This window comes from Peromyscus eremicus, chromosome 6 (assembly GCF_949786415.1).
Source record: "Peromyscus eremicus chromosome 6, PerEre_H2_v1, whole genome shotgun sequence".
Classification (NCBI taxonomy): domain Eukaryota; kingdom Metazoa; phylum Chordata; class Mammalia; order Rodentia; family Cricetidae; genus Peromyscus; species Peromyscus eremicus.
Genome location: NC_081421.1, coordinates 116,589,376 through 116,613,580, shown reverse-complemented (window position 1 = coordinate 116,613,580; position 24,205 = coordinate 116,589,376). Strand labels below are relative to the sequence as shown.

Genomic DNA, 24,205 nt, shown 5'->3' with positions numbered 1-24,205 from the left:
TCTCCTGTAACCAGTCACGTGGTAGTTGAATTCTCCAGTGCATATTTTTATTTATATTTTATGTTTGATGTTTTACAATTCGTTTGTAAATTTGGTATTTCCTTGCCTTTCAGTTGTTGAAGAAGAGGAGCCAATGAACATGGAGAGCATGGGTGAGTGGAAATAATACTTAGAATTTGTTACTTAAAGTCTCACTATGTAGCCCAGATGGGCCCCAAACGTGGGGTCAGCTTGGATTGCATCCCCACACCTGACCTGGAATTTTAAAAATAAAGAATAGAAATGAAAATAGAAAGCAAAAATTAAACTGAGAAATAGATTTGGTCAAAGCAGTCCTTTAAAAAAGAAATTTATTGAGACTGCGGATGTGGATAAATCCATGTGTGGAAATCTATGGCTGTGGACAAATCACATTCCAGGCAAAGGCAAAGCTCACAACCTGAGTTTGATCCCCAGAACCCCAATAAAAGTGAAAGGAGAGGATGGAGAGATGGCTCAGTGTTTAGGAGTCTCGACTGCTCTTCCAGAGACCTGGATTTGAATGCCAGCACCTACCTGGTGGCTCACGATCATCTCTAACTCCAGTTCCAGGGTATGTAGTGCCCTCTTCTGGCCTCTGAGGGCACTGCATGCATGTGTTACATGACGGCAAAACACATGTACATATAAAATAAGAATAAATAATCTCTTTGTTTCCTTTTTATTTGTTTGTTTATTTATTGTACATCCTGGCCACAGTTTTCCCTCCCTCCTCCTCCCCTATTCCCATCCCCAATCCCCTCCTCCTGTTTCTGTTCAGAAAGGGGCAGGCCTTCCACGCATATCAAGTTTCTGTAAGACTAAGCACCTCCCCCTATGTTAAGGCTGGGCAAGGCAACCCAGTATGAGGAAATAGGTTCCCAAGAGCCAGTCAAAGCATCAGGGACAGCTCCCATTGTTAGGAGTCCCACAAGTAGACCAAGCTACACAACTGTCACATATGTAGAGGGCCTAGGTTGGTCCCATGCAGACTCCCTAGTTATTGGTCCAGACACTGTGAGTTCCTATGAGCCAGGTTGTTTTTGTGGGTTTTCTTGTGACATCCTTGACCCCTCTGGCTCCTACAATCCTTCCTCCCTCTCTTCACCAGGATTCCCCGAGCTCAGTCTAATGCTTGGCTGTAGATCTCTGCATCTGTTTCCATCAGTTACTGTGTGAAAGCTCTCTAATGATAATTAGGGTAGTCATCAGTCTAATCACAGGAGATTGTTGGTTCAGGCCTTGTAGATTTGTGGAGGTTTCCCTTGCATCAAGTTTCTACCTGATTCCCAAATGCCCCCCTGTAGCTAGAGTTTTCCTGCCTGGCCCACGGTCAGGGCAAATCTCTCTCACCCGCCAGTCCCACAGCCACTCAGACCCGACCAAGTAAACACAGAGTCTTATACTGCTTACAAACTGTATGGCCATGGCAGGCTTCTTGCTAACTGTTCTTACAGCTTAAATTAATCCATTTCTATTAATCTATACCTTGCCACATGGCTCGTCGCTTACCAGCATCTTCACATGCAGTTTGTCATGGTGGCGGCTGGCAGTGTCTCTCTCACCCAGCTTCCTGTTCTCTCAATTCGCCTCTCTGTTAGTCCCGCCTATACTTCCTGCCTGGCCACTGGCCAATCGATTTATTTATTGACCAATCAGCAACACATTTGACATACAGACCATCCCACAGCACTTCCCCTTTTCTTTTCTTAAAAAGGAAGGTTTTAACCTTTACACCCCCCCCCCTTACAGTCATCTTTTTCAGTATTTTCCCCCTCCATCCACTCTGCATCCTGATTCCTCATGTTCCCATTCCCACCAGACTCAGTTGTCCTTCCCAGGGAGATCCAAGGGTCCCTTCTTGGACCCTCCTTGTTACCTAGCCTCTCTGGGTCTGTGGATTATAACATTGTTACCCATTACTTTACAATTAATAACCACGTATGAGTGAGTACATACAATGTTGTGTAAATGTGCCACATTTTCTTTATCCATTCTTTGGTTGAGAGGCATCTAGGTTGTTTCCAGGTTCTGGATATTATAAATAAAGCTACTATGAACATAGTTGAGCAACTGTCCTTGTAGTATGATTGAGCGTCCTTTGGGTGTATGCCAAAGAATAGCTGTGTCTTGAGGTAGATGATTCCCAGTTTTCTGAGAAGCTGCCATATTGATTTCCAAAGTGGCTGTACAAGTTTGCACTCCTACCAGCAATGGAGGAGTGTTCCCCTTGTCCCACATCCTCTCCAGCATAAGCTGTCATTTGTGTTTTCTATCTTAGCCGTTCGACAGCCATTAGATTTTAATCTTAGCCATTAGATAGGTATAAGATGGAAGGAACCTCAGAGTCATTTTGATTTGCATTTCCCTGATGGCTAAGCATGTTGAACATTTCTTTAAGTGCTTCTCTGCCATTTGAGATTCTTCTGTTGAGAATTCTCCATTTAGGTTCTTACCCTATTTTTAATTGGATTATTTGGGGTTTGGATGTCTAGTTTCTTGAGTTCTTTATATATTTTAGAGATCAGCCCTCTGATGGATGTGGGGTTGGTGGAGATCTTTTCCCATTCTGTAGGCTGTAGGTTTGTCCTATTGACCATGTCCTTTGTTTTACAGAGGCTTTTCAGTTTCATGAGTTTCCATTTATTAATTGTTGATCTTAGTGCCTGTACTATTGGTATTCTATTCAGGAAGTTGTCTTCTGTGCCAATGCTTTCAATGCTATTCCCCACTTTCTCTTCTATCAGGTTCAGTGCAACTGGTTTTATGTTGAGATCTTTGATCCACTTGGACTTGAGTTTTGTGCAGGTGATAGATATGGATCTATTTGCAATCTTCTACATGTTGACATCCTGTTATGCCAGCACCATTTGTTGAAGATGCTTTCTTTTCTCCCTTGTATAGTATTGGCTTCTTTGTCAAAAATCAAGTGTCCATGAGTGTGTGGATTTAGGTCTGGGTCTTCAGTTCACTTCCATTGATCAATGTGTCTGTTTTTATGCCAATACCATGTGGTTTTTATTACTATAACTCCGTAGTAAAGCTTGAGATTAAGGATGGTGATACATCTGAAAGTTCTTTTATTGTATAGGATTATTTTAGCTATCCTGGGCTATTGTTTTTCCATCTGAAATTGAGTATTGTTCTTTGAAGGTCTGTGAAGGACTGTGTTGGAATTTTAATGGAGATTTTGTTGACTCTGTAGATTGCTTTTGGTAAGGTGGACATTTTTACTATGTTAATCCTACCAATCCATGAGCATGGGAGATCTTTCCACCTTCAGATATCTTCTCTAATTTCTTTCTTCAGAGACTTGAAGTTCTTGCCATACAGGTCTTTCAGTTGCTTGGTTAGAGTTACCCCAAGATATTTTATATTGTTTGTGGCTATTGTGAAAGGTGTTGTTTCCCTGATTTCTTTCTCAGCCCTTTTATCATTTGTATACAAGAGTTTTTTGAGTTAATCTTGTATTCAGCCACTTTGTTAAAGGTGTTTATTAGCTGTAGGAGTTCCCTGGTAGAATTTTGGGGTGACTTATGCATACTATCATGTCATCTGCAAATCACAATACTTTGACTTCTTTTCTAATTTGTATTCCCTTGATCTCCTTTTGTTATCTTATTGCTCTAGCTAGAACATCGAGTACTATATTGAATAGATATGGAGAGAGTGGACAGCCTTGTCTTGTTCCTGATTTTAGTGGAATTACTTTGAATTTCTCTCCACTTAATTTGATGTTGGCAATCAGCTTGCTGTGTATTGCTTTTATTATATTTAGGTATGTTGTATACCTGATCTCTTCAAGACTTTTATCATGAAGAGTGTTATATTTTGTCAAAGGCTGTTCGACATCTACTGAGATGATCATGTGGGGTTTGTTTATATGGTGGATTACATTGACAGATTTTTGTATGTTTAAGCATCTTGGCAACTCTGGGATGAAGCCCACTTGACCATGGTGGGTAATCTTGTTAATGTGTTCTTGGATTCGGTTTGCCAGTATTTTATTGGTATTTTTGTATCAATGTTCATGAGGGAAATTGGTCTGTAATTATCTTTCTTTCTTGAGTCTTTGTGTGTTTGGATATCAGGGTAATGTTGGCCTCATAAAAAGAATTTGGCAATGTTCCTTCTGTTTCTATTGTGTGGAACAATTTGAGGAGTACTAGTATTGTCTCTTCTTTGAAATTCTGGTAGAATTCTACACTGAAACTATCTGGTTTTGGGCTTGTTGTTGTTGTTGTTCAGAGACTTTTAATGACTGCTTCTATTTCCTTGGGGGTTACAGGTATACTTAAATTGTTTTTCTGATCTTGAATCAACTTTGGTAAGTAGTATCTACCAAGAAAATTTGTCCATTACTTTTAGATTTTCCCAATTTTGTGGAGTACAAGTTTTTGAACTGTGACCTAATGATTCTTTGGATTTCTTTGGTGTCTATTGTTATGTCTCTCTTTATATTTCTGATTTTGTTAATTTGGATATTCTTTCTCTGTATATTTTAGTAGTTTGGATAGGGGCTTATCTATCTTGCTGATTTTCTCAAAGAACCAATGCTTTGTTTCATTGATTCTTTGTATTGTTCTCTATGTTTTTATTTTGTTGATTTCAGCCCTCAGTTTGGTTATTTCCTGCCATCTACTCCTCTTAGGTATGTTTGCTTCTTTTTGTTCTAGAGCTTTTGCGTGTAGTGTTAAGTTGCTAGTATGAGATCTCTCCAATTTCTTTATGAGGGCATTTAGTGCTGTGAACTTTCCTCTTAGCACTGCTTTCATTGTGTCCCATAAGTCTGGGTATGTTGTATATTCATTTAATTGAATTCTAGGAAGTCTTTAATTTCTTTCTTCATTTCTGTCTTGACTCAGTAGTCTGTCAGTAGAGAATTTTTCAGTTTCCATAAATTTGTAGGCTTTCTGTTGTTTCTGTTTTCATTGAAATCCTGATTTAATCCATGGTGGATAGGATACAGGGGGTTATTTCAATTTTCTTTTATCTATTGAGACTTACTTTGTGATTGAGTATGTGATTGATTTTGGAGAAAATTCCACGAGGTTCTGAGAAGAAGGTATATTCTTTTGTGTTTGGGTGAAGTGTTCTGTAGATATCTGTTAGCTCCATTTGTTTCATAATGTCCGTTAGCTCCATTATTTTTTTGTTTAGTTTCTGTCTGGATGACCTGTCCATTGGTGAGAGTGGGGTATTGAAGTCTCCCACTAAAAATGTGCAAGGGTTGAGGTGTGATTTAAATTTAGTAATATTTCTTCTATGAATGTGGGTGCCATTGCATTTTGGGCATAGATGTTAAGAATTGAAACATCATCGGTGGATTTTTCCTTTGATGAGTATGAAGTATGTCTTTCCCCCTCTCTTTTGATTAATTTTGGTTGGAAGTCTATTTTATCAGATATAAAAATGGCTACACCAGCTTGCTTCTTGGGTCCATTTGCTTGGAAAATCTTTTTTCAACCCTTTACTCTGAGGTAATGTCTTTGATGTTGATGTGTGTTTCTTGTATGCAGCAGAAGGATGGATCCTGTTTTCGTATCCATTCTGTTAGCCTGTGTCTTTTTATTGGTGAAGTGAGTCCATTGATATTTAGAGATATTAATGACTGGTGATTGTTAATTCCTGATATTTTGGTGGTGGTGGTGGTGGTGGTGGTGGTGGTGGTGGTGGTGGTGGTGGTGGTATGTGTGTGTGTTTTTCTCTTCTCTTCTTTGGGTTTTGCTGGTGTGGGATTATTTATTGCTTGTGTTTTTGTGGGTGTAGCTAACTTCCTTGGGTTAAAGTTTTCCTTCGAGTACCTTCTATAGGGCTGGATTTGTGGATAGATATTGATTAAATTTGAATTTGTCATGAAATATCTTGTTTTCTCCATCTGTATGATTGAAAGTTTTGCTGGTTATAGTATTCTGGGCTCTCATCCATGGTCTCTTAGAGTCTGCAAGACTTCTGTTGAGGCTTTTCTGGCTTTTACAGTCTCCATTGAGAAGTTGAGTGTAATTCTGATAGGTTTGCCTTTATATGTTACTCAGTCTTTTTCCGTTCAGATTTTAATATTCTTCTTTATTCTGCATATTCAATGTTTTTATTATTATGTGGCTATGGGACTTTTTTTTCTTGTCCATTCTATTCGGTGTTCTGTAAGCTTCTTGTACCTTTATAGGTATGTCCTCTTCAGGCTAGGAAAATTTTCTTCTACGATTTTGTTGAATGTATTTTCTGGGCCTTTGAGAGGGATTCTCCTCCTTCTTCTATTCCTATTATTCTTAGGCTTGGTCTTTACATAGCGTCCCAGATTTCCTGGATGTTATGTGTTAGGAATTTTTTAAATTTGACATTTTCTGTGACCAGTGAATTTCTTTCCTCTAGTGTGTCTTCAATGCCTGAGACATCTCTCTTCCATCTCTTGTTAGTGATGCTTGCATCTGTAGTTGCTGTTTGCTTACTCAGAGTTTCACTTCCAGAATTCCCTCAGTTTATATTTTCTTTCTTTGTTTTTTTTTAAGGTTTATTTTTTTTATTACGTATACAGTGAGTGTTCGGCCTGTAGGCCAGAAGAGGGCACCAGATCTCATTGTAGATTGTTGTGAGCCACCAAGTGGTTGCTGGGAATTGAACTCAGGACCTCTGGAAGAACAGCCAGTGCTCTTAACCTCTGAGCCATCTCTCCAGCCCCTTATATTTTCTTTATTGCCTCTATTTTCAGTTTTATTTATTTCTGTTAACTGTTTGGGTTTTTTCTTGGTTTTCTTGACATTCTTTAAGAGATTTATTGATTTTCTCCAATTTTTGGTTTGTCTTTTCCTCAATTTCTTTAAGGGAGTTTTTTCATCTTCTCTTTAAGGACCTCTATTATCTTCACAAAGTTATTTTTAAGGTCATTTTCTTGTGCTTCAGCTGCGTTGGAATGTTCAGGTCTTGTTGTCATAGGACAGCTGAGTTCTGGTGTTGTCATATTGCCCTTTCTGTTATTGATTGTGTTCTTACACTGGAGTTTAGGCATCTGGATTTGGGTGATTAGGTATAGGTGTTGATGCCTGTGTTTGTCTTTGTTGGATGGGTGTTTTATTGGATGGGTGTTTTGTTCCTTGGTTTTTGTTTCCTCTCTGGTCTTCTGGCCTAAGTGACCAAAGGTTCTGGTAACTGATGAGTCTTCAGGTCTAGTAGGGTGTGTCCACTGAGGTTTTGGAGGACTTGGGTCCATTAATCCAGTCTGGTCTCTGGTACAGCTGAAGTCTTCTTGGGTCTCTAGATCTGTCCTGGCCTCCAGTAAAACCTGAGTTTTCTTCTGGGGTCCCTAGGAGCAGTCTGGTCTCCAATAGAGTTGCTGTGGCTGTTCTTCTGACTGGAGCGGACTATACCTGGGCCTGTGGCATCTGTTCTTCCAACTGTTATGGACAGTGTCTAGGCCTGTGGAGTCTGCTGGAGTTCTGGGAAGGGCTGGCTGCAGGGAGGATGATAATGTGGGAGGGTTGGGTGGTGGTGTGGGTCTTGAGGGAGCAGAATGGGGGGGCAGTCCAGCTGGCAGGTGGGTCACTTGCTCTTCCACTGGTGAGGATTGTACAGAGCAGTGGGATTCCTCGGGAGCTGGGGGCAGGGCCCAGTGGTGGCGCTGGTAATGAGATAGGAGCAGGCGGGCTACAGGACAGGAGGGTCACTCGTGGGTTGTGGCTGGTGTGGTCTGCGAATCCATGACAGAAGTCCACTGGGGTTAGGGGCAGGACCCAGCAGCAGCAGGCCAGGGATGAGCTGGGATGGCATGGGCCTAGGGCAGGAAGGACAGAATCCAGGATGGGGTACAGTTCCGCTGGCAGGCAGGTCACTCACCCGTTCTGGCTTGTGTGGCCAGGGCCTGCCTGGCTGCAGTGTTCTGGAGTTGGGGAGAGGGCTCAGCAGAGGGGTTAGGAACTGCCTGGGATGGCATGAGCTTGGGGAAGGGGGAGAGAGAATCCAGGGAGGGGTGCAGTTCCCCTGGCAGGTGGGTCAGTCACCCATTCTGACTGGTGTGGTCTACAAAGAATAAATAATCTTTAAAACATTAAAAAATTATAAAAATAAAGTGGATGGAGAAAAACAGCTCCACAGTTGTTCTATGACCTCCAAAGCTTGCCGTGCACCCATGCCCACAAACATACATCATACACTGCCATGCACCCATGCCCACAAACATACATCATACACTGCTGTCCACCCCCACCCATATACATCCCACAAACATACATCATACACTGCCGTGCACCCATGCCCACAAACATACATCATACACTGCTGTCCACCCCCACCCATATACATACATCATACACTGCTGTGCATCCCTGCCCATATACATACATAATACACTGCTGTCCATCCCCACCCATATACATACATAATACACTGCTGTCCACCCATACCCACATATATACATCATAGAGTACTGGCAGTCACAGCCCCGCATATGCATCATACACTGTTATGCACACACACACACACACATGTACACCACCACACACACCCAGTAATAATTCCTAACCTATCATGAGAGTATTAAAAGATCTTTTGCTGGATGTCTGCATGTTATTACTTCTATCAGAATAGCATATTTCAAACTATAGCTCAAAGGCAATATTCATCTGGTGCCAGTTCATTTTTATTGAGCTCATGGCCAGCAGTCCTGTAGCAGACACCTGAGTGAAGCTCCAACATCCTCCTCTGCCCCAGTCTCCGGGGAGCAAATGAGATCCCACTAACCTCTAGGCTAAAGTGAGTGCCTCTTCCTGCTGATCTCCACAGCCCAGTGCTATTGCCTCAGGTCCTGATGCTGTCCTCAGCACAAGCCTTAAAGCCTAAATAACAGCTGTTCTTTTTCAGTTTCACCACAGGCTCTGTTGGGTGGCAGAATCCTCAGGCCTTGCTCTATTCTGTCTGTTGTGCTGGAGCATGAAGGCACAGGACCACAGAGGATGTACATTCTATCAGCTTCCTCTTGTTCACCATAACCATCAATTGCCTACCCCCGCTGCAAATAGCCTATAGTGTTTACTAGCTTCTACATAAGGAAATGTTCAATCCTACTTTTAAATTGCCTTTAAAATGTTCAGTTAGTGAAAATGGATCCTTTTTATGAAAAATGCCAAGTTAGTAAGATCTGAACTGAGTGTCTAGTGGGAGCAAGAAACATGAAACGCAATCTTGAGGCAGGAGAATCACCTCAAGTTCAAAGCCAACCTGTTTTGCATAGCGAGTTCTTGGACAGCCTATGATTTCACAGTGTGAGACTTTGTTCCAGTTTTTATTTTTGTTACCGTGATAAAGTAACTGGACACATAAAACAACATAGAGGAGGTGGGTTTATTTGGCTCACAATTTCAGTTTACAGACCCTCAGTGAAGGGGTAGGTAAAGGCAGGAACTTCAAACAGCTGCTTCCTTCACGTCCACAGTCAAGAGCAGGGAGAAACAGGTGTATGTATCCTTGCTTGCCCTCAGCTGGATTTCTCCTTTCTCATACAGTTCAGGACCCTCCCTCCTTGCCTAGGGAATGGTGCCACACACAGTGGGCTGAAACTGCCCACCTCAGTTAACTTAATGAAGACCATCCCCTATAGACATGCCCATAAGGTCAGTCTACTGTAGATAATCTTCCCTGGGTGATTCTAGTTTGCATTGAGTTGACAATTAAAGCTAGCAATCACAAACTCTGTGTAGCTAGAGTTTTCCTGCCTGGCCCACAGTCAGGACAAATCTCTCTCACCTGCCAGTCCCACAGCCGCTCAGACCCGACCAAGTAAACACAGAGACTTATATTGGTTACAAACTGTATGGCCGTGGCAGGCTTCTTGCTAACTGTTCTTACAGCTTAAATTAATCCATTTCCATAAATCTATACCTTGCCACGTGGCTTGTGGCTTACCGGCATCTTCAAATGCTGTTTGTCATCGTGGTGGCTGGCAGTGTCTCTCTGACTCAGCCTTCCACTTCCCAGCTTTATTCTCCTCCTTGTCTCGCCTACACTTCCTGCCTAGCCACTGGCCAATCAGTGATTTATTTATTGACCAATCAGCAACACTTTTGCCATACAGAACATCCCACAGCAACTCTGTCCCAAAAGACCTTTAAAAATTAAACTACAGTTTTAAAAAGAGAGCATGTTTTTTTTTTTTTTTTGTCTCTCCAATTTCTTGGGATGTGGGCAGCTTCTTGCCTTTTTGAATACCTGTGTTAATTAGTATAGTGCCTGCTCTTTTTCCACTCTGGTGCAGAGGATCCCACAGTTCCTCCCAGCAGCTTCCTAAGGAAACCACAGAGCCTTTACTGTGTAGTCTATGCTAAACACCACCATCTGCCAGACATTGCAATCACTTACCTGAAAAGTCAGTAACTAAAAAACCTTTCTATCAGTACTTCTGAGGGCACTAAAAAGAGGTTTGTCCAGATTTCATAATTAATTTGTATTTCAAATGATTGTTGCAACAACTAATTGCAGTTTAGAATACATTCTCATGCATAATCAGAGTTCTGCATAAAATCATTTAAAGCCCTCAAATTACATAAATAATTATCCCATAGAGCCACTTGGGGACAGGATACCTCTGCAGGAAAATAACCACAGCATTCCAACCTGAGACAACATATCCTTCTCCCTTTGCTGGTACCTCTGTGCAGCAACTGGAAGGAGCATGGAAAATATGCAGCAGTATGAGAGATGGAGGAAGTGAGACTTCACCCTGGGACCCCAGGAATGCTGAGATGAGAGATTGTGCTGTAGGGAGACTGACTTGGCAGGAGCTAGTGATGTTGAATAGGACGAGAAACTGGAAGACATCTTGAGTGCAGGTTGGTGACTGGCAGAATTCTCCCGTGCCCTGTTGCATCCTCTGAACCAGGACATGCCACTGCTAGGGACTGATCTGGGGTAGAATGAAGAAGCAAGGCCAGGGAGAGGAGCAGAAGTTGAAAGGACCTAAAGGAAAACCACCACACCTTCAGACCAGGACTTCCACCTCTAAAACTATCCCAAAGAAAGGGTCTGTAATACAAGAACAATTCATAAGCTTTTTTAATTTATAAGAGTAGTTATAGTAATTGAAACAAATAAGAAAAACTGAGCACTCATCAGCAAGAAGATGGTCAAATGCAGGAATAAATTAATTTAAAATAATGTTTCAGCGATGTTATTTAATGTCATAGTAGGAATCCATGTGAGGTAACAGTAAAGTGTTAAAAGCAGGATTCAGAATTTCTTAAAAGGTCTACATGGGATGGATAGAAGAAAATATTAATAAGTTGTTTCTTGGAGGATATTAATAAGCCATTGACATTTTCTTTTTATTTTGCTCAAGATTTTGTGTGTATGCACGCATGTTTGTGTTTGACTGGGTGCATGTGGGTGCACATGTGTGCATGCACGTGGAGGTCAGAGATATCATATATTCCTCAGCCACCTGTTACATCTTCATTTGAGATAGGGTCTCTCGTTGGCCTGGAGCCTCTCCACGTAGGTGAGACTGCCTAGCCAGGAGCTCCAGAGATCTGCCTGTCTCTATCTCCTGGCTCACTGTTGCTGGCATGATAAGGGTATCCCACAATGCCCACCTTTTACCTGGATGCTGTGGATGGAAGTCGGGTCCTCAGGTTTGAAAGGAAAGGTTATTGACTGAGTCATCTTTAAAGCCTATGGTTCAAAATGTTTACAGTGAATGTAGTCAACTTCAAATGTAAGAACAATAAATTTAGAGTCTCAAAGTTTTAACCAAGAAAATCATTAAAAATCATTTCCTGATGTTAATATTTTAAGTTGTGCTTAATGTCCAAATTCTACTTTGTTCTCACAGGCCATCCAGAAATTTATCCATTAGTATTAACTACCAGGACCCAGGAAATATTCAACTGTCGAGCAGATGAAGATTTCACAGATGAGCAACCATATAAGTTCATCAAAAAAGATGATATCTTGGCAGACATGCTGAACCGAGCTGCAGTATCAGACTTCCACCCGGTCAAAAAAATTGTTCGGGTAAATACATGCTTGCTCTTTGCCCTCAGTCTTACCTCAAGAACATCCCAGGAAAGAAACACAAGTTAGAGAAGATTTTGCATTCAATTCTGGCATTTCCTTTACTTTTAGACCCCTGGAAATCCTGTATCAGGATGCTAGGTGAAAGGTTCATTCTTACCCTGTAACTTAAAATAGGAATCTAGCTGGGCATGGTGGCACTTGGGAGGCTGAGGCAGGAGGATCATGAGTCTGAGGACAACTTGGGACATATAGCAACTTCCAGGCCATCCTGAGCTGCAAAGTAAGACCTTTGCTCAAATGTTTTTTTCTTATACTGCTTTAAGTTGTTTAATCCATAGTTTTGGTCCTGTTTTGCCTCCAAGCATGTAGACCACACTATCAAACAATGCTCATGCCTCTCTCTTTTTCTCTCTCTCATGTGTGTGTGTGTGTGTGTGTGTGTGTGTGTGTGTGTGTGTGTGTGTGTGTGTGTGATGGATAATTGTACCCCTGTGAGTACAGGTGCATGTGTGGACACGTGTTGTGGAAACTGGGAGTCAACCTCAGGTAACCTCCTCAACAGCATTCCACTTTTTCTAGACAAGGCCACTCACTGAACCTGGAATCCATCAATTAGGCTGGGCTGGCAGGCCAATGGGTTTCGGGACTCCTCCCCTCTCTCCTGATCCCAACACTGAAGTTAGAGACAAGGCCACTGTGTCTGAACTCAGGTTCTCATGCTCGCACAGAAGACATTTACCAACTGGGTTCTTTCCCTCAGCCCCGATGTTTTCCTCCTTCTGTTAGAAATAAAATTGCATAGTAATGGGGCTGGAGAGATGACTCGGCTATTCAGAGAACTGCCTGCTCTTTCAAAGGAGGTTTGGTGCCCAACATCCACATGGTGACTCACAACCAGCTAACAACAGTTCCAGGGAATCCAGCTTTCTCTTCTGACTGCCATGGAAACCAGACATGCACATGGTGTACATAAATACATTCAAACAAAACACTTACACATATAAAAATGAAAATAAATAAATCTGTTTTTTTAATTGCATGATAAAATTTCCACAGACCCATTGTATTTTTACGACCTTTTTAATTAAGTAATTTAGAGGTTTGGGTTTAGCAGGCAGATAATCATCACGTTTACATTTCAGACCCTGTGGATTTGATGTTAGCACCAGCACAAACTGAATGTGCTCTGACCCTCGCCCTCTGCTGATGTCCCCACAGGAATATCCAGGGGACGAGCTGCTGCTTGTTTATGACAAGGACTTCAAATATGGCCTCAACTTTTACCTCATTGGGACCGAGGAAGGCAAGGAAAACTTCTTAAAGGTAAGTAATCCCTAAGCCCTTACAGGCTGGTGCTTCTGGGGCACCCCAAGGCCCCTAGACATGGCCGTGGTCCCTGAGCTCAGCTCAGCTTCAGAAAAGTGAGATTCGACCTGAATCTGTAGAGGAACTTGGGAGTATAAATTATACCTCAGGGCTATCCCAAGTAGAACACACACAGACACACACACACACAGACACACACACACACACACACATACACACACACACACACACACACACACACACATTCCTCTTATCAAATAATCCATCACAAATTCAGGGAAACCGAGTTTTATATTTTAGCCATGAAACTAAGCAATCCGTATTATTTGTAAAGACATGCGGTAAATGATGTTTTCTTGGCATGTGGGGTGTCCTCTCTTTCCTCCTCATCTTTGTCTTTGCTTGTGTCTTACTTTTTAATTATTTATTCTTCTCCCACAACCACCCCCTTTTTGCTTATGAAAACATAAGTTGACAGTGATATAGGAAATGCTTCATACACACATGTAAGTCAAGCTAGCTGTGTAAGATACACACAAGGAATATATGATTGGCCCTACGTTCTAGAATGCTTCTTGTTCTGCTCTAGACCCCAGAAGTGCCAGAAGAACAAGAAGAACTCAAGGAACATACTCCAGAAGACCTGTACATCTACAAACCACCTGTCTCCAAGCCGTGGGTGTCTTTGGGCAGTGAGAAAGAAATTGAGGAAGAATCTGTCAAGGAATCGAAAAGACGGGTCAGAGTCTTAGATGCTTTCCGGTCTTTACTTTCCTCTAACCAAATAGTATTCTTTCCTGAGAGATCCTGAACTTTACTGTATGTACTATTGGAAAGTGTGGGGTTTCTTTTTTTTTTCTAATAGAAGAATGGTCTCTTTCTTTGGCAGGTGTTATGGATTGAATCTGTTCCCCCAGAGTTTAACACTATAGATATGGGGGGGAGGGGAGGAATCTTTGCAAATATAATTATCCCTAATGAGGTCACAAATAGAATAGGTCCCTACTCTGACTTGGCTAATGTTCTTAAGAGAAGTTGATCATATAGAGATGTAGACAGGGATGCCATACAAAGAAGACAGAGAATTGGACCTCGAGTCCCCGAAGCCCTCAGTTCAATCCCCAGCACGCATGCTTGCGTGAAGACTGTAGGGACCTCAGGGAGACTATATCTATGATCAAGGAGCAATGAAGGCTACTAGCTGGCACCAGGGGTCAAGTTCTCCCTTGCCCCCCAGCTAGACAATTTCAGATGTCTGGCCTCTACAGCTGTCGGAATAAAGTCCTATGTTTTAAGCCACCCCAGTTGTGGTAGTCAGTTATGGCAGTGGTAGAAAAGGAATACAGTGGTATTTCCTCCCAGAGCAACTCCTGAGGGGAGGGTTGTATGCAATTGGCTGGGGGGTGGTGCTGGATAGGAAGGAAGCCCTCCGAGGGAGCAAGTCTGCCATAGTCTCTAGAAGGAAGGCTTTGTCCTGAGTCCATAGGGGAACTCCGGAGTACAAATTAAACTCAGGGTTATCCCAAACAGAAGCCACAAAGATGGACTTCCACATGCCTCCTATCAATCCCCTACTGGTCAAGAGGTAAACTCCCAGTCACTTCCTGTCCTTTTTGTCTACAGGCAAAGAGACCTCAGTCATGGTGAACATGGCTTCACTGAGGAGTAGTGGCTGCAGGCTGTGGGAAAAAAAGCCACAGAGAACTAGATAGGGGTGGCAAGAGTCCAGAGGAGTCTGAGAGGTTCTGGACAACCCACCACCGTATCAGACATCCATTTTTTTCTCCAGTGACTTCATTAGGTTTTCTTTACCGCTTATGTGTGTTACAGGTGACATACATGATTTCTAGAAAACGAAGTCAATTTGGTGCACCTGTGACTTTCAGTGACCAGAATGCTTCTAGCATAAAAGATGCCTACATTGAGTGCACTTCTTACACAGATAAAAATTTTACACTCACACAAATTGAGAAAGATATTGGCTTGCAAGTCATTCCTGAGGTCAAGGGCGTAAGCACTCAGACAAAATGGTAGGTATGACATGGTATAACAGACAATTCAGGAAGACTGAATTATACCCAATAATTCTCTTTTGAATTAGGGAATAAGATACAAGTATATGCTAAAAACTATGAAGCAGGACAATGGGAAAAATAATCACAACACCTGCTGGTTCTCACCTGGAATTTTACTGGTGCTTTCTCACAGCTCCATTCTTCCTGCCAAGAGATTTTGTTGGCTTATGACGGGGTCTCACTGTTCAGCCCAGGCTTGCCTGAAACTTGCTATATATTTCAGGCTGATCCTCAGTTCTCAGCAATCCTCCTGCCTCAGCTTCCCAAATGCTAGGATCACGGGCGTGCACCACTGCAGCAGCTCTGAGTGGCCATTTTTGCACCTCATATCAGATTGTCGGGCTTCATTGGCTAACTTTCTTATTTGGGCCACTATCACTTACAAAAACACAAGAAAGTTCCATCCGGAGCCCTTGGAATGGTATCTAAAGTCTCATGACCTTCACAGTGTGGTACACACAAAAGCAGTAGGCCGGCAGGGAACACTGCCAAGCTCTGAAACAAAGGAGACGTGATGGTCCAGTGTTCATGATCCATGGTGGTGTGTGCTGGAGGGCAGCACCTAGGAGGCTGTAAAGGGAAGGGTCTGGACAGGTAGGAAGAGGCTCTAATTAAACCAGGCGAGAGGTAGCCAGTGTTAATTTGAGCAGTAGCCATAAACAGAGAAGATGGGAGAGAAAGGAGATGTGTACATACAAAACACCATCATCAAAACCAACAATAACACGTCTCCTCCAGCTATTGCCTAATATCACTTCCATAGCAATTGTCCAAGTTCTCTTGACATAACCAGCCCTGCCCCTCAACACCCGCTTCTGTTTTCTGATTTACTGTTCTGCCTCAAGCCCACTCTGAGCCTTCTTACCAAGGCCCTGATCTGCTAACTCCATTGTCCATTTCCAGACCATCTCTTCCTTCACTTCTCAGGAGTATTTAAGAACACTAACCGCTTGTCTTTCTAGAATTACATTGTTCAGTATGAAGACTGGGCACAGTGAACTGATCCCCTCCTGGCTCACTAGCAACTCCTTCTAGGTCTCTTTCACTGGCTTTTCCTCTTTCCCATTTATGATCGTTTAAGGATCCCGAGGCTCCGAACCTATGCCAAGGTGACTTAGCCAGCCCTGTAGCATTCCCTGCCACCTGTTTGCTAATGACTCCCAAATCCACACTCTCAACCTCAGTCTCTCTCCTGAGCTCCACACACATTTATCCGACTGTTTCCTTGGCTGTTTGGTAGGTGTCTCAAGTTCAAATGCCAAAGCAAACTTAGTTTTCTACCCCAAAGCCGGGAGCCCCCTGAATCCTCCTCTTCTTAGTAAGAAGTCATAATTACTCGGACTAGAATGTGTCCACTTCTTACCTGGACCACATCATGTCCGTCTCTTGGCTGGAGTGTGGTAAATCCTCCTAACGGGGCTACAGCTGTCCATCCTTGCCCTCTGCTCTCCATAGAGCACAGGAATCCCGTGAAAGTGGGCCTCAGATGGTGTGCCTGAGCAAAGCCCTCCAACCCCTTCTAGGCTTCGGATGGCCTGGGTCCGCTTCAGAACCCCTCACCCTCACTTCTCCCAGATCCCCTTGCCCGCTCCCGCCAGCCGCACTGGCTGCTTGTTCTTGAGTCTTCCAGACATGCTCATGGCTGGTGTATTTATGCTTCCAGAGTACTCCTTCGCCCCACTCAGATCTCTGCTCAGACTAGGCATCCTCTGGCCCTCCTGCAGAAACAAAAACTGCCTCTAGTCTTTATCCCCCCACCGTTTTTCTCCATGGTGCGGTCATCTCTTTCCCCACATTTTTCATTGTCTCTTCTCCCACTCCTCTTTAGCATTAAGCTCTGTTTGTTATTGTCTTACCGCTGTGTATTTAGATGCTGGGAGTCTCTGTTGTGTGCATTTTTAATGGAGAAGGGGATGGAGCAAAGAAAAGGGCATAAGAAGGAGAGAGAGAATTAAAATAGGGGGTCATAATCGTGAGGTGCAATACAAAATCATGCTTTTCAGGCCTATGTAAGTGAAGTCAGAAGTCACACAAGTGTAATGTTAAATCAGGACACAGATGCATAGACTCTAAAGGTTGGGCTGAGAAATGGGTCAGAAACTAGAGAAGCAGATAAAAAGGGACAGGCTGGAACCAGGGGAAGAGAAGAAATAAGTGAAGACTTCTAGTCATGACCCGGAAACACCTAGAAGAGAGATCAAGGCAGAAAGGAGAGATGATTTTCCAGCCAAGATGTATAGGATACAGACAAGTCCCGAGAGAGTCAGGCCAGGAGGTTGACTCAAAAGGAACAGTGACCCTCTAGAGGAACCCAACCTACTGTACTTTGGATGGAGCAGGCTCTCAAGAAACACTGACTAATAAAAATAGTGGTAGCTATTTTTCTGGAGAGATGGAGTAATAGAAGAGAAATGAGTAGACCTTAGCTCACAAAGAAAGACATTAAGGAACTCTAGTGGTTCAAACCTAGATGACTAGGAAAACACTGGTATTGCTTCATTGTATCAAGATATTCGGGAAGATGGCAGGTGTGAGGAAGATGGATGCATCACCATGATGGAAGATGTCCCAAAACTCAAAGGTGACACTGTCTCAAATAAGAGGTGAAAGCAAGTCCCACCTGCCAGGTGTTGTTATTTTCCCACACCAACTCGGTCCTCACAGTGGTCCTCAAAGGAGGCTCCATCACTATTTTACAAGTAAACGACCAGAGGCAAAAAAGAAAATGAAATCTCAGCTGATGATCCAGCTCAGCGGTAGAGTGCTTGCCTAACACACAAGACACTGGGTTCTGTCCCAGTCACCACACACACGTAAGAAAGGACGGACATGAGCGCGCGCACGCACACACACACACACACACACACACACACACACACACACACACACGCACACGCACGCGCGCACAGAAAAAAGAAAAAAAACTATTTTAAACTGAAGTGTTAATGAATAGTTTGAATAGTTTTGCTAAAAATCAGACGAACAAATCATTTTTAAAAAATAAGAATGAGGGCTGGAGAGATGATTCAGAGATTAAGAACACTGGTTGCTCTTCCAGAGTACATTTGCCTCTCACAGCAGCAATTTACGGGTATTTGTTCAGCAAACATGGATTAAATACCCAAGATCCTACTGAGCACTTTAAGCATGCTGTGCAGTCTTTTCAAGGCCCTGCATGTATTTATTCACATATCACATCCTGACAGTGACTCTGAGATGCTTTGAAGAATTCCATTCACAGACAAGAAAACAGGCTCAGAGTGGTTAAATAATTAGCTCAGAGTCACATGGCTAGCGATCGAATCAGGCCTTCAAACCAGATAGCCTGCCCTCAGAGTCCACACTGATAACAGTTGTGCCATCCACCATCTCCCAGCTCAGTGGCCTAGGATCCAAGCCTCACCCTGTGAGTGAGACTGAGGATGAAGCCCGGAAGTACAGTGTGACGTGTTCACAGCGGAGGCAAGCCCTGAGGGTCATCTAAATCAAACACATGTCTCCATTGACAGGGATGCCAGTGCTGCCCTAATGTAACAAACCCTGGCATTGTGTTCTTAGAGCAGGGTCTCCCCTTCCCTGTAATTGGCACTTGAAGCTAAGTAATTCTCTGCAGTGGGAGGGTTTTATTGTTCCTCACGGGGTATGGAACAGCTTCTGGACCCTACCACTAGACTCTAGCAGCATTTCCCAATTGTGACACCATTGCCGAATGTCCCTTGAGGAAGTAGAATGGGCTGTGCTTGTCTAGACACACAGCTATAGGATTAGATCTGTACATAGCTCAGCAGGTAAGATGCTTGCTGCGCAAGCGTGGGAACCTAGGTTTTAAACCCCAACACTCCTTTAAAAAGCCATACACGGTGGCACTCACACCTCTAACTCTAACGCCACAGAGGGCGGTGATGGGCGTGCTGCCCAGGGAGGTTTGCTGGCCAGCCAGCCTGGCTGAAAAACAGTGAGCTCCGGGCTGAGAGAAAGAGACACTATCTCAAGGGAATAAGGCACACAAGGGTAGAGCAGGATACCCAACACCCTCTGTGACCTCAGCACTCCTGTGTACCTGAACAGACGCACTTATACCACCATATACGCCAGAGAGAGAGAGAGTTGATGAAGAAGAGAGAAAAGAGGGAGAACAGAGTAAACAGTACAAATACTGACTTACAGAGAAAGACCGTTAAGTAAACTTGACAAGTATTAGTTAGGGAACCTGGGTAAGGGATGTACAGGAATGTCTTCATAGTTATGTCCTTCTTACAACTTTTCTATATTTTTAAATGATTTCTAAATAAAAGTTTACACTATAAGACCCTTTAAAGCTATTTTTAGTGTATATGCACTGTGCGCAGTACTGAGTTTCATAAGGATATAACGTACTTTGACCATGTCCCCTTCTTAGCCCCTCTGGGACCTCCCCCACCTCCTATTAGCTCCCAAGACCTTTTTATTATGTTGCAGAAATGTGCACATAGACTTTGGTAATCAATATCAATTTTATGAGAAAGAACAAAATACCAAAGTAAAACATTTTGATATAAATCTTCTGACACCACTGCCACAGAAATAAACTTTTTTAACTTGACATTGCCTGTATTTGCTTTTTTCTGATCCAAGTTTTGGTATTCAACTTTCTTTTATGTATTAGGGCATTTCCTAAAAATGCTACTACGCAGTATTATGCAAGAGAATTTTCAGAAGAGGAAAAAGAAGCCCTCGAACAATCAAAGACTTTGGTTGATTTTCTCAACAATGTATCCACAAGGTAAGAAAGTACATACTAAAAACTTTATAAACATAATATGCACACACTGATGTGGTGTCTCAAGAAGCAGCTTCCTGTGTGACTCTTAGGAGTATGAGGACAGTTGTCAGTGGGACGTGAGTGAATGAGTCTCAGTGATTCCTGCCCTTCTGCTGCTGAGTTATCATGGGCCTCTCCTTCTAGGACTGTACCAAACATAGCAAGAACAACCAAGTGTACCAAGATGTTTTCCTAATTCCAAATTATCAGTTAAGTTAACTGTTGCTTAGCTGAATGCCTGAGGCCAGAACATGACAGGCTGTGGGTGAGATAAAAGTCTAAACACAAAATTAATTGATGCTTTCTACACAGTGGCTGACGGTGACTTTATACAAAGGAGGATCCGACCTTTTATACCTTTCATGAGTAAAGGGAAGTTTCGCATCGCATGATTTAGTTCAGCCTAGAATATATGACAAGAAATATGGAGCAGCCGGATCCTGTAAATTGAGAGTTGCCCAGTCACAGCACAGACAGCTTCTTCACTGTTCCAGAGAGACACGCAGGGAGGCAGGGCCTGCTGAGGCTGAGAGGTGGGCAGTGCAGGCCCACGTCCTAACAAGAAGGGACTTCTGGAATTTCCTCCCTGTTGTCAAGGAGAGAGAACCCAGACCCAAAAGAAAGAACAAAATTTCTATAAGAACTGATAGTTAGTACTGGTCAGACTAAATAAGAAACCTATACTAATGTTACTGTTTTTCTTCCCTTTTTAAAACTGTTCATCATTATTTAATATTTTTAAGTTTGGGGAAGGGTGCTTATGGTCTAGGAGTAAGTTGAAGCATCTATCTAATTATTCTTTTACCAATAAAAACTCAGGAGTCAGATGAGGGGTAAAAACCTGATTGCTCAGGGAAGCGATGGAGAAGCGACTTCAGTGACAAAAGAATAATTAGATAAACATGATATACGGTTAACCAGAAAAGTGGTGAGGAGGTGGCCAGTGACGACCTCTCTCTCCTTCCTCCACCCAAAAAGGGATGAGCAACTTTCTAAGCCCCTCCCTACTACTTCCTGTGTCTCTCTATCTGTCCTCAGTCCTCCAAAACCTCTATGGCTGATTTTGGTAAGCTAGTAGCAATCTCCGCCCTCGGATTCAAAGTAAACTTTATTGCCAGTTTTGGGAGTGTCATCAAAATGTCCCACAACAGTAAACACCTTTTTAAAGTGAGTTATTTTATCTAAAATAAACCTAAGTGTAGACGTTTTCCAAAGAGGAAAATGGTGAGAGATATTTCCAAGGGCATCATGCGGTGCCAGCCTAGGGTTATAAGCAGTGATGGTCCTGATGGGCACACACATCTGGAGCCCATCTTCATGCCTGTGATGACAGTGGCAATGTCACTGGATACTGACATCCAGCCCGTCGGCTGCTTCTCTTTTAAATGGAACAGTGTTGAAATAGCCCTGCAGCAGAACGAAATCATGAACACATTTATCGATGACTGGAAGAACCTCGCAGAGGAAGAGAGCACCTTTGGGGACAAGACTGACACCCACCTGAAAGAGTACCAGTCCTTTACAGACCTTCACAGCACCATGGAGAAGATGATCACCTGTGTCTCGTGGCACCCAACCATCTATGGTAAGAAAGTAATGCCAGGGGTTCCCTTTCGGTCTGACTTTGAAAAAGTCTTACTTTCATATATAAAACCGAAAATGAGATTGACTTCAACGTAACATATAAAACTTGCTGAGTGCCAGGCCCCTGCCAAGCAAGCATTTCCCACACCTCACTTGGGGGAAAGGCTTGTTCAGGTCACCCGGCTTGCTGGGGCAGCGAATGAAGAATCTGCCTGTGTCACTTCACTGCCCCTAACACTCTGGACAGACATCTTCAAAGAGCTCAACAGCTAAAGGAAAAGCAATCAGCGTGTCCAACTGTAGCCATGGAAAGAGAAGTCTCCACTCTTTCCCTTCCTTCCCTCCTCACTGGCATTTTTCTTATTAAAACTATTTCTTGAAGGCCGGACAGATGGCCCAGTGGTCAAGAGCACATACCGCTCTTGTAGGAGACCAGAGCTCATGCCCCGCACCCACATCGGGTGGCTCACCTGTAACACCTGTAACTCCAGCTGTAGGGGATCTGACACCTCCTACTGGTCCCCATGGTACCCACACTCATATACACATACCACAGAGAGACAGACACATATACACATAATTAAAAATAAAATCAAGTCTTATTTTTAGTAACAAGCCTTCCAAGGAAGCTGTTCATGCTAACCACACATCTCAGTTTGAAACAGCTACATTTTCAGTGCTGAGTGACATGCGACTCATGCCTACAACGTTGTCTGCTACCAGGACATGCACAGGTAGAGGCCTCTCTGTGGACGATGGCTGCTGACTACTTCGTACTTGTATTTCAACCAGGGCTCATAGTCGTATCGGTGGCTGTGCGCCTCTCCTACGAAGAGAGAGTCCACTTCTCGGGGAAATTACTGCTACAACCATCATTGCTTCTCTTCTGGAGTTTCTCTGATCCCATACACCCTCAGGTAACAGGGACAGAACACTGAAAGCTTAACTTTTGCAAATACCACGTCATCGTGTCTTTAGAAAAATTTTAACTGCAAATTCTCCTAATGTTGACCTCCTAATGTTGTAAACGCTTAGAAAATAGGATTTCTTTCCTCGCTGCTTGCCATCATTTAATCTGAGCAGAGCTAAACTTTACAGTTATTCCATTGAAAGTCTATTGGACAAGTCAATTTGAGAACACAGAGCTCTTGGAGCTGAGGGGATGCCTCAGTCTGTAAAGGATCTGCCATGAAAGCTCGGAGACTGAGTTCAGGTCCTCACAAGCCATGTAAAAAGCCGCATTGATTGTCACATCTGTAACCACAGTGCTTGGGATGGGAGATGGGGGAGTCTCTAGGGCTCATTGGCCAGTCAATCCAGGCCAATTAGTGACCTTCAGGTTCAGAAAAGACTCTGTCTCAAAAACATAAGGTAAAGAAGCAATTGAGGACCCCTGATCGCTACCCTACACACAGACATGCATGCAACTGCACATATGTGCATGCACGAACACACGCAGCTCTTTAATGGGTCTTATTTAAATATTGAGATGTTCAAATGCAGATAGGTTTTTAGCTTCCTAAGAATTTCCTCAATTCTGACGATCACCGGTAGGGGGTGATAGTGAGCAAGAATAACTGTGTGGAAGGGTACTGGGAACCATGTTCCCACAAGAAAGTGCAGGATCCTTTTTTCAACTCTCTCATTTAGGGGCAGCCAATCATCAGGCAGGTCCCAAACTTGGAATTGTGTATTCAACTTTCCAGACTTTAAATAGTTTAAGTAAAACACACCTGAGCATGAGCACATTCACACCCACACACACTCAAACCCACCCCCTTATCAGGCCACGTAAAATGAGACCGACGGCTGGATTCATTTCTTGTTTCCATTTTCTTCTCAGTAAGAGTTCTTACTACAAGGTGCTGTTTGCATTATATTATTTCAACGATCTTCAATGTAATAACACTCCACTCCTCTGAGGGTCTTAATTACTGTGGAATAAAGGCCTTCTCTGATGAGTCTTAGCTTCCTTCTTCACCACATCTGGATTAGGGCAGTTTTGTTCTAGGGGACTGTACCTATTATACATTCAGAAATCAGAGGGCTAGATCGCTAGTCTTTCACTTTTACCCCAAATTAATGCAGGCCTGTCTCCTGAGAGGGCAACGTCCTGGTGCTCTCCACTCTGCCACAGAAGTGCAGCCGAATGTCTAGTCTGTTAGGATGCTAAATGACTTTTCTCACCTCTATTTTAAAAAGCAGCTTGAAAAGGGCAAGCATGGATTGTGGAGATGATGCTGTGGGTAAAGCAGGCGAGAGTGAGGACCTGAGTTAAGATCCCCAGCACCCATGTAGTTATTGAGTGGCTATGGTAGCCCTCCTGGAATGCCAGTGCTCTGGAGACTGAGGTAGGGGACCTTGGGACAAGTTGGATGACTAAAGACAGCTGAACTAGCTG

The 24,205-nt window shown here is 43.2% G+C and overlaps 1 protein-coding gene across 2 annotated transcripts in view; it reads left to right on the top strand.

Annotated features, from left to right (window-relative positions):
• The window catches only part of Dnai3 (dynein axonemal intermediate chain 3), a 65,488-nt gene that overhangs the window by 4,273 nt on the left and 37,010 nt on the right, over window positions 1–24,205 (top strand). For both annotated transcript variants that reach the window (XM_059266394.1, XM_059266393.1), the window contains exons 3-10: window positions 114–152; window positions 11,834–12,015; window positions 13,237–13,341; window positions 13,934–14,083; window positions 15,175–15,374; window positions 20,065–20,181; window positions 21,615–21,805; window positions 22,597–22,721. In XM_059266394.1, coding sequence (XP_059122377.1) covers window positions 114–152; window positions 11,834–12,015; window positions 13,237–13,341; window positions 13,934–14,083; window positions 15,175–15,374; window positions 20,065–20,181; window positions 21,615–21,805; window positions 22,597–22,721 — 1,109 coding nt within the window. The remainder of the gene's footprint in view (window positions 1–113; window positions 153–11,833; window positions 12,016–13,236; window positions 13,342–13,933; window positions 14,084–15,174; window positions 15,375–20,064; window positions 20,182–21,614; window positions 21,806–22,596; window positions 22,722–24,205) is intronic.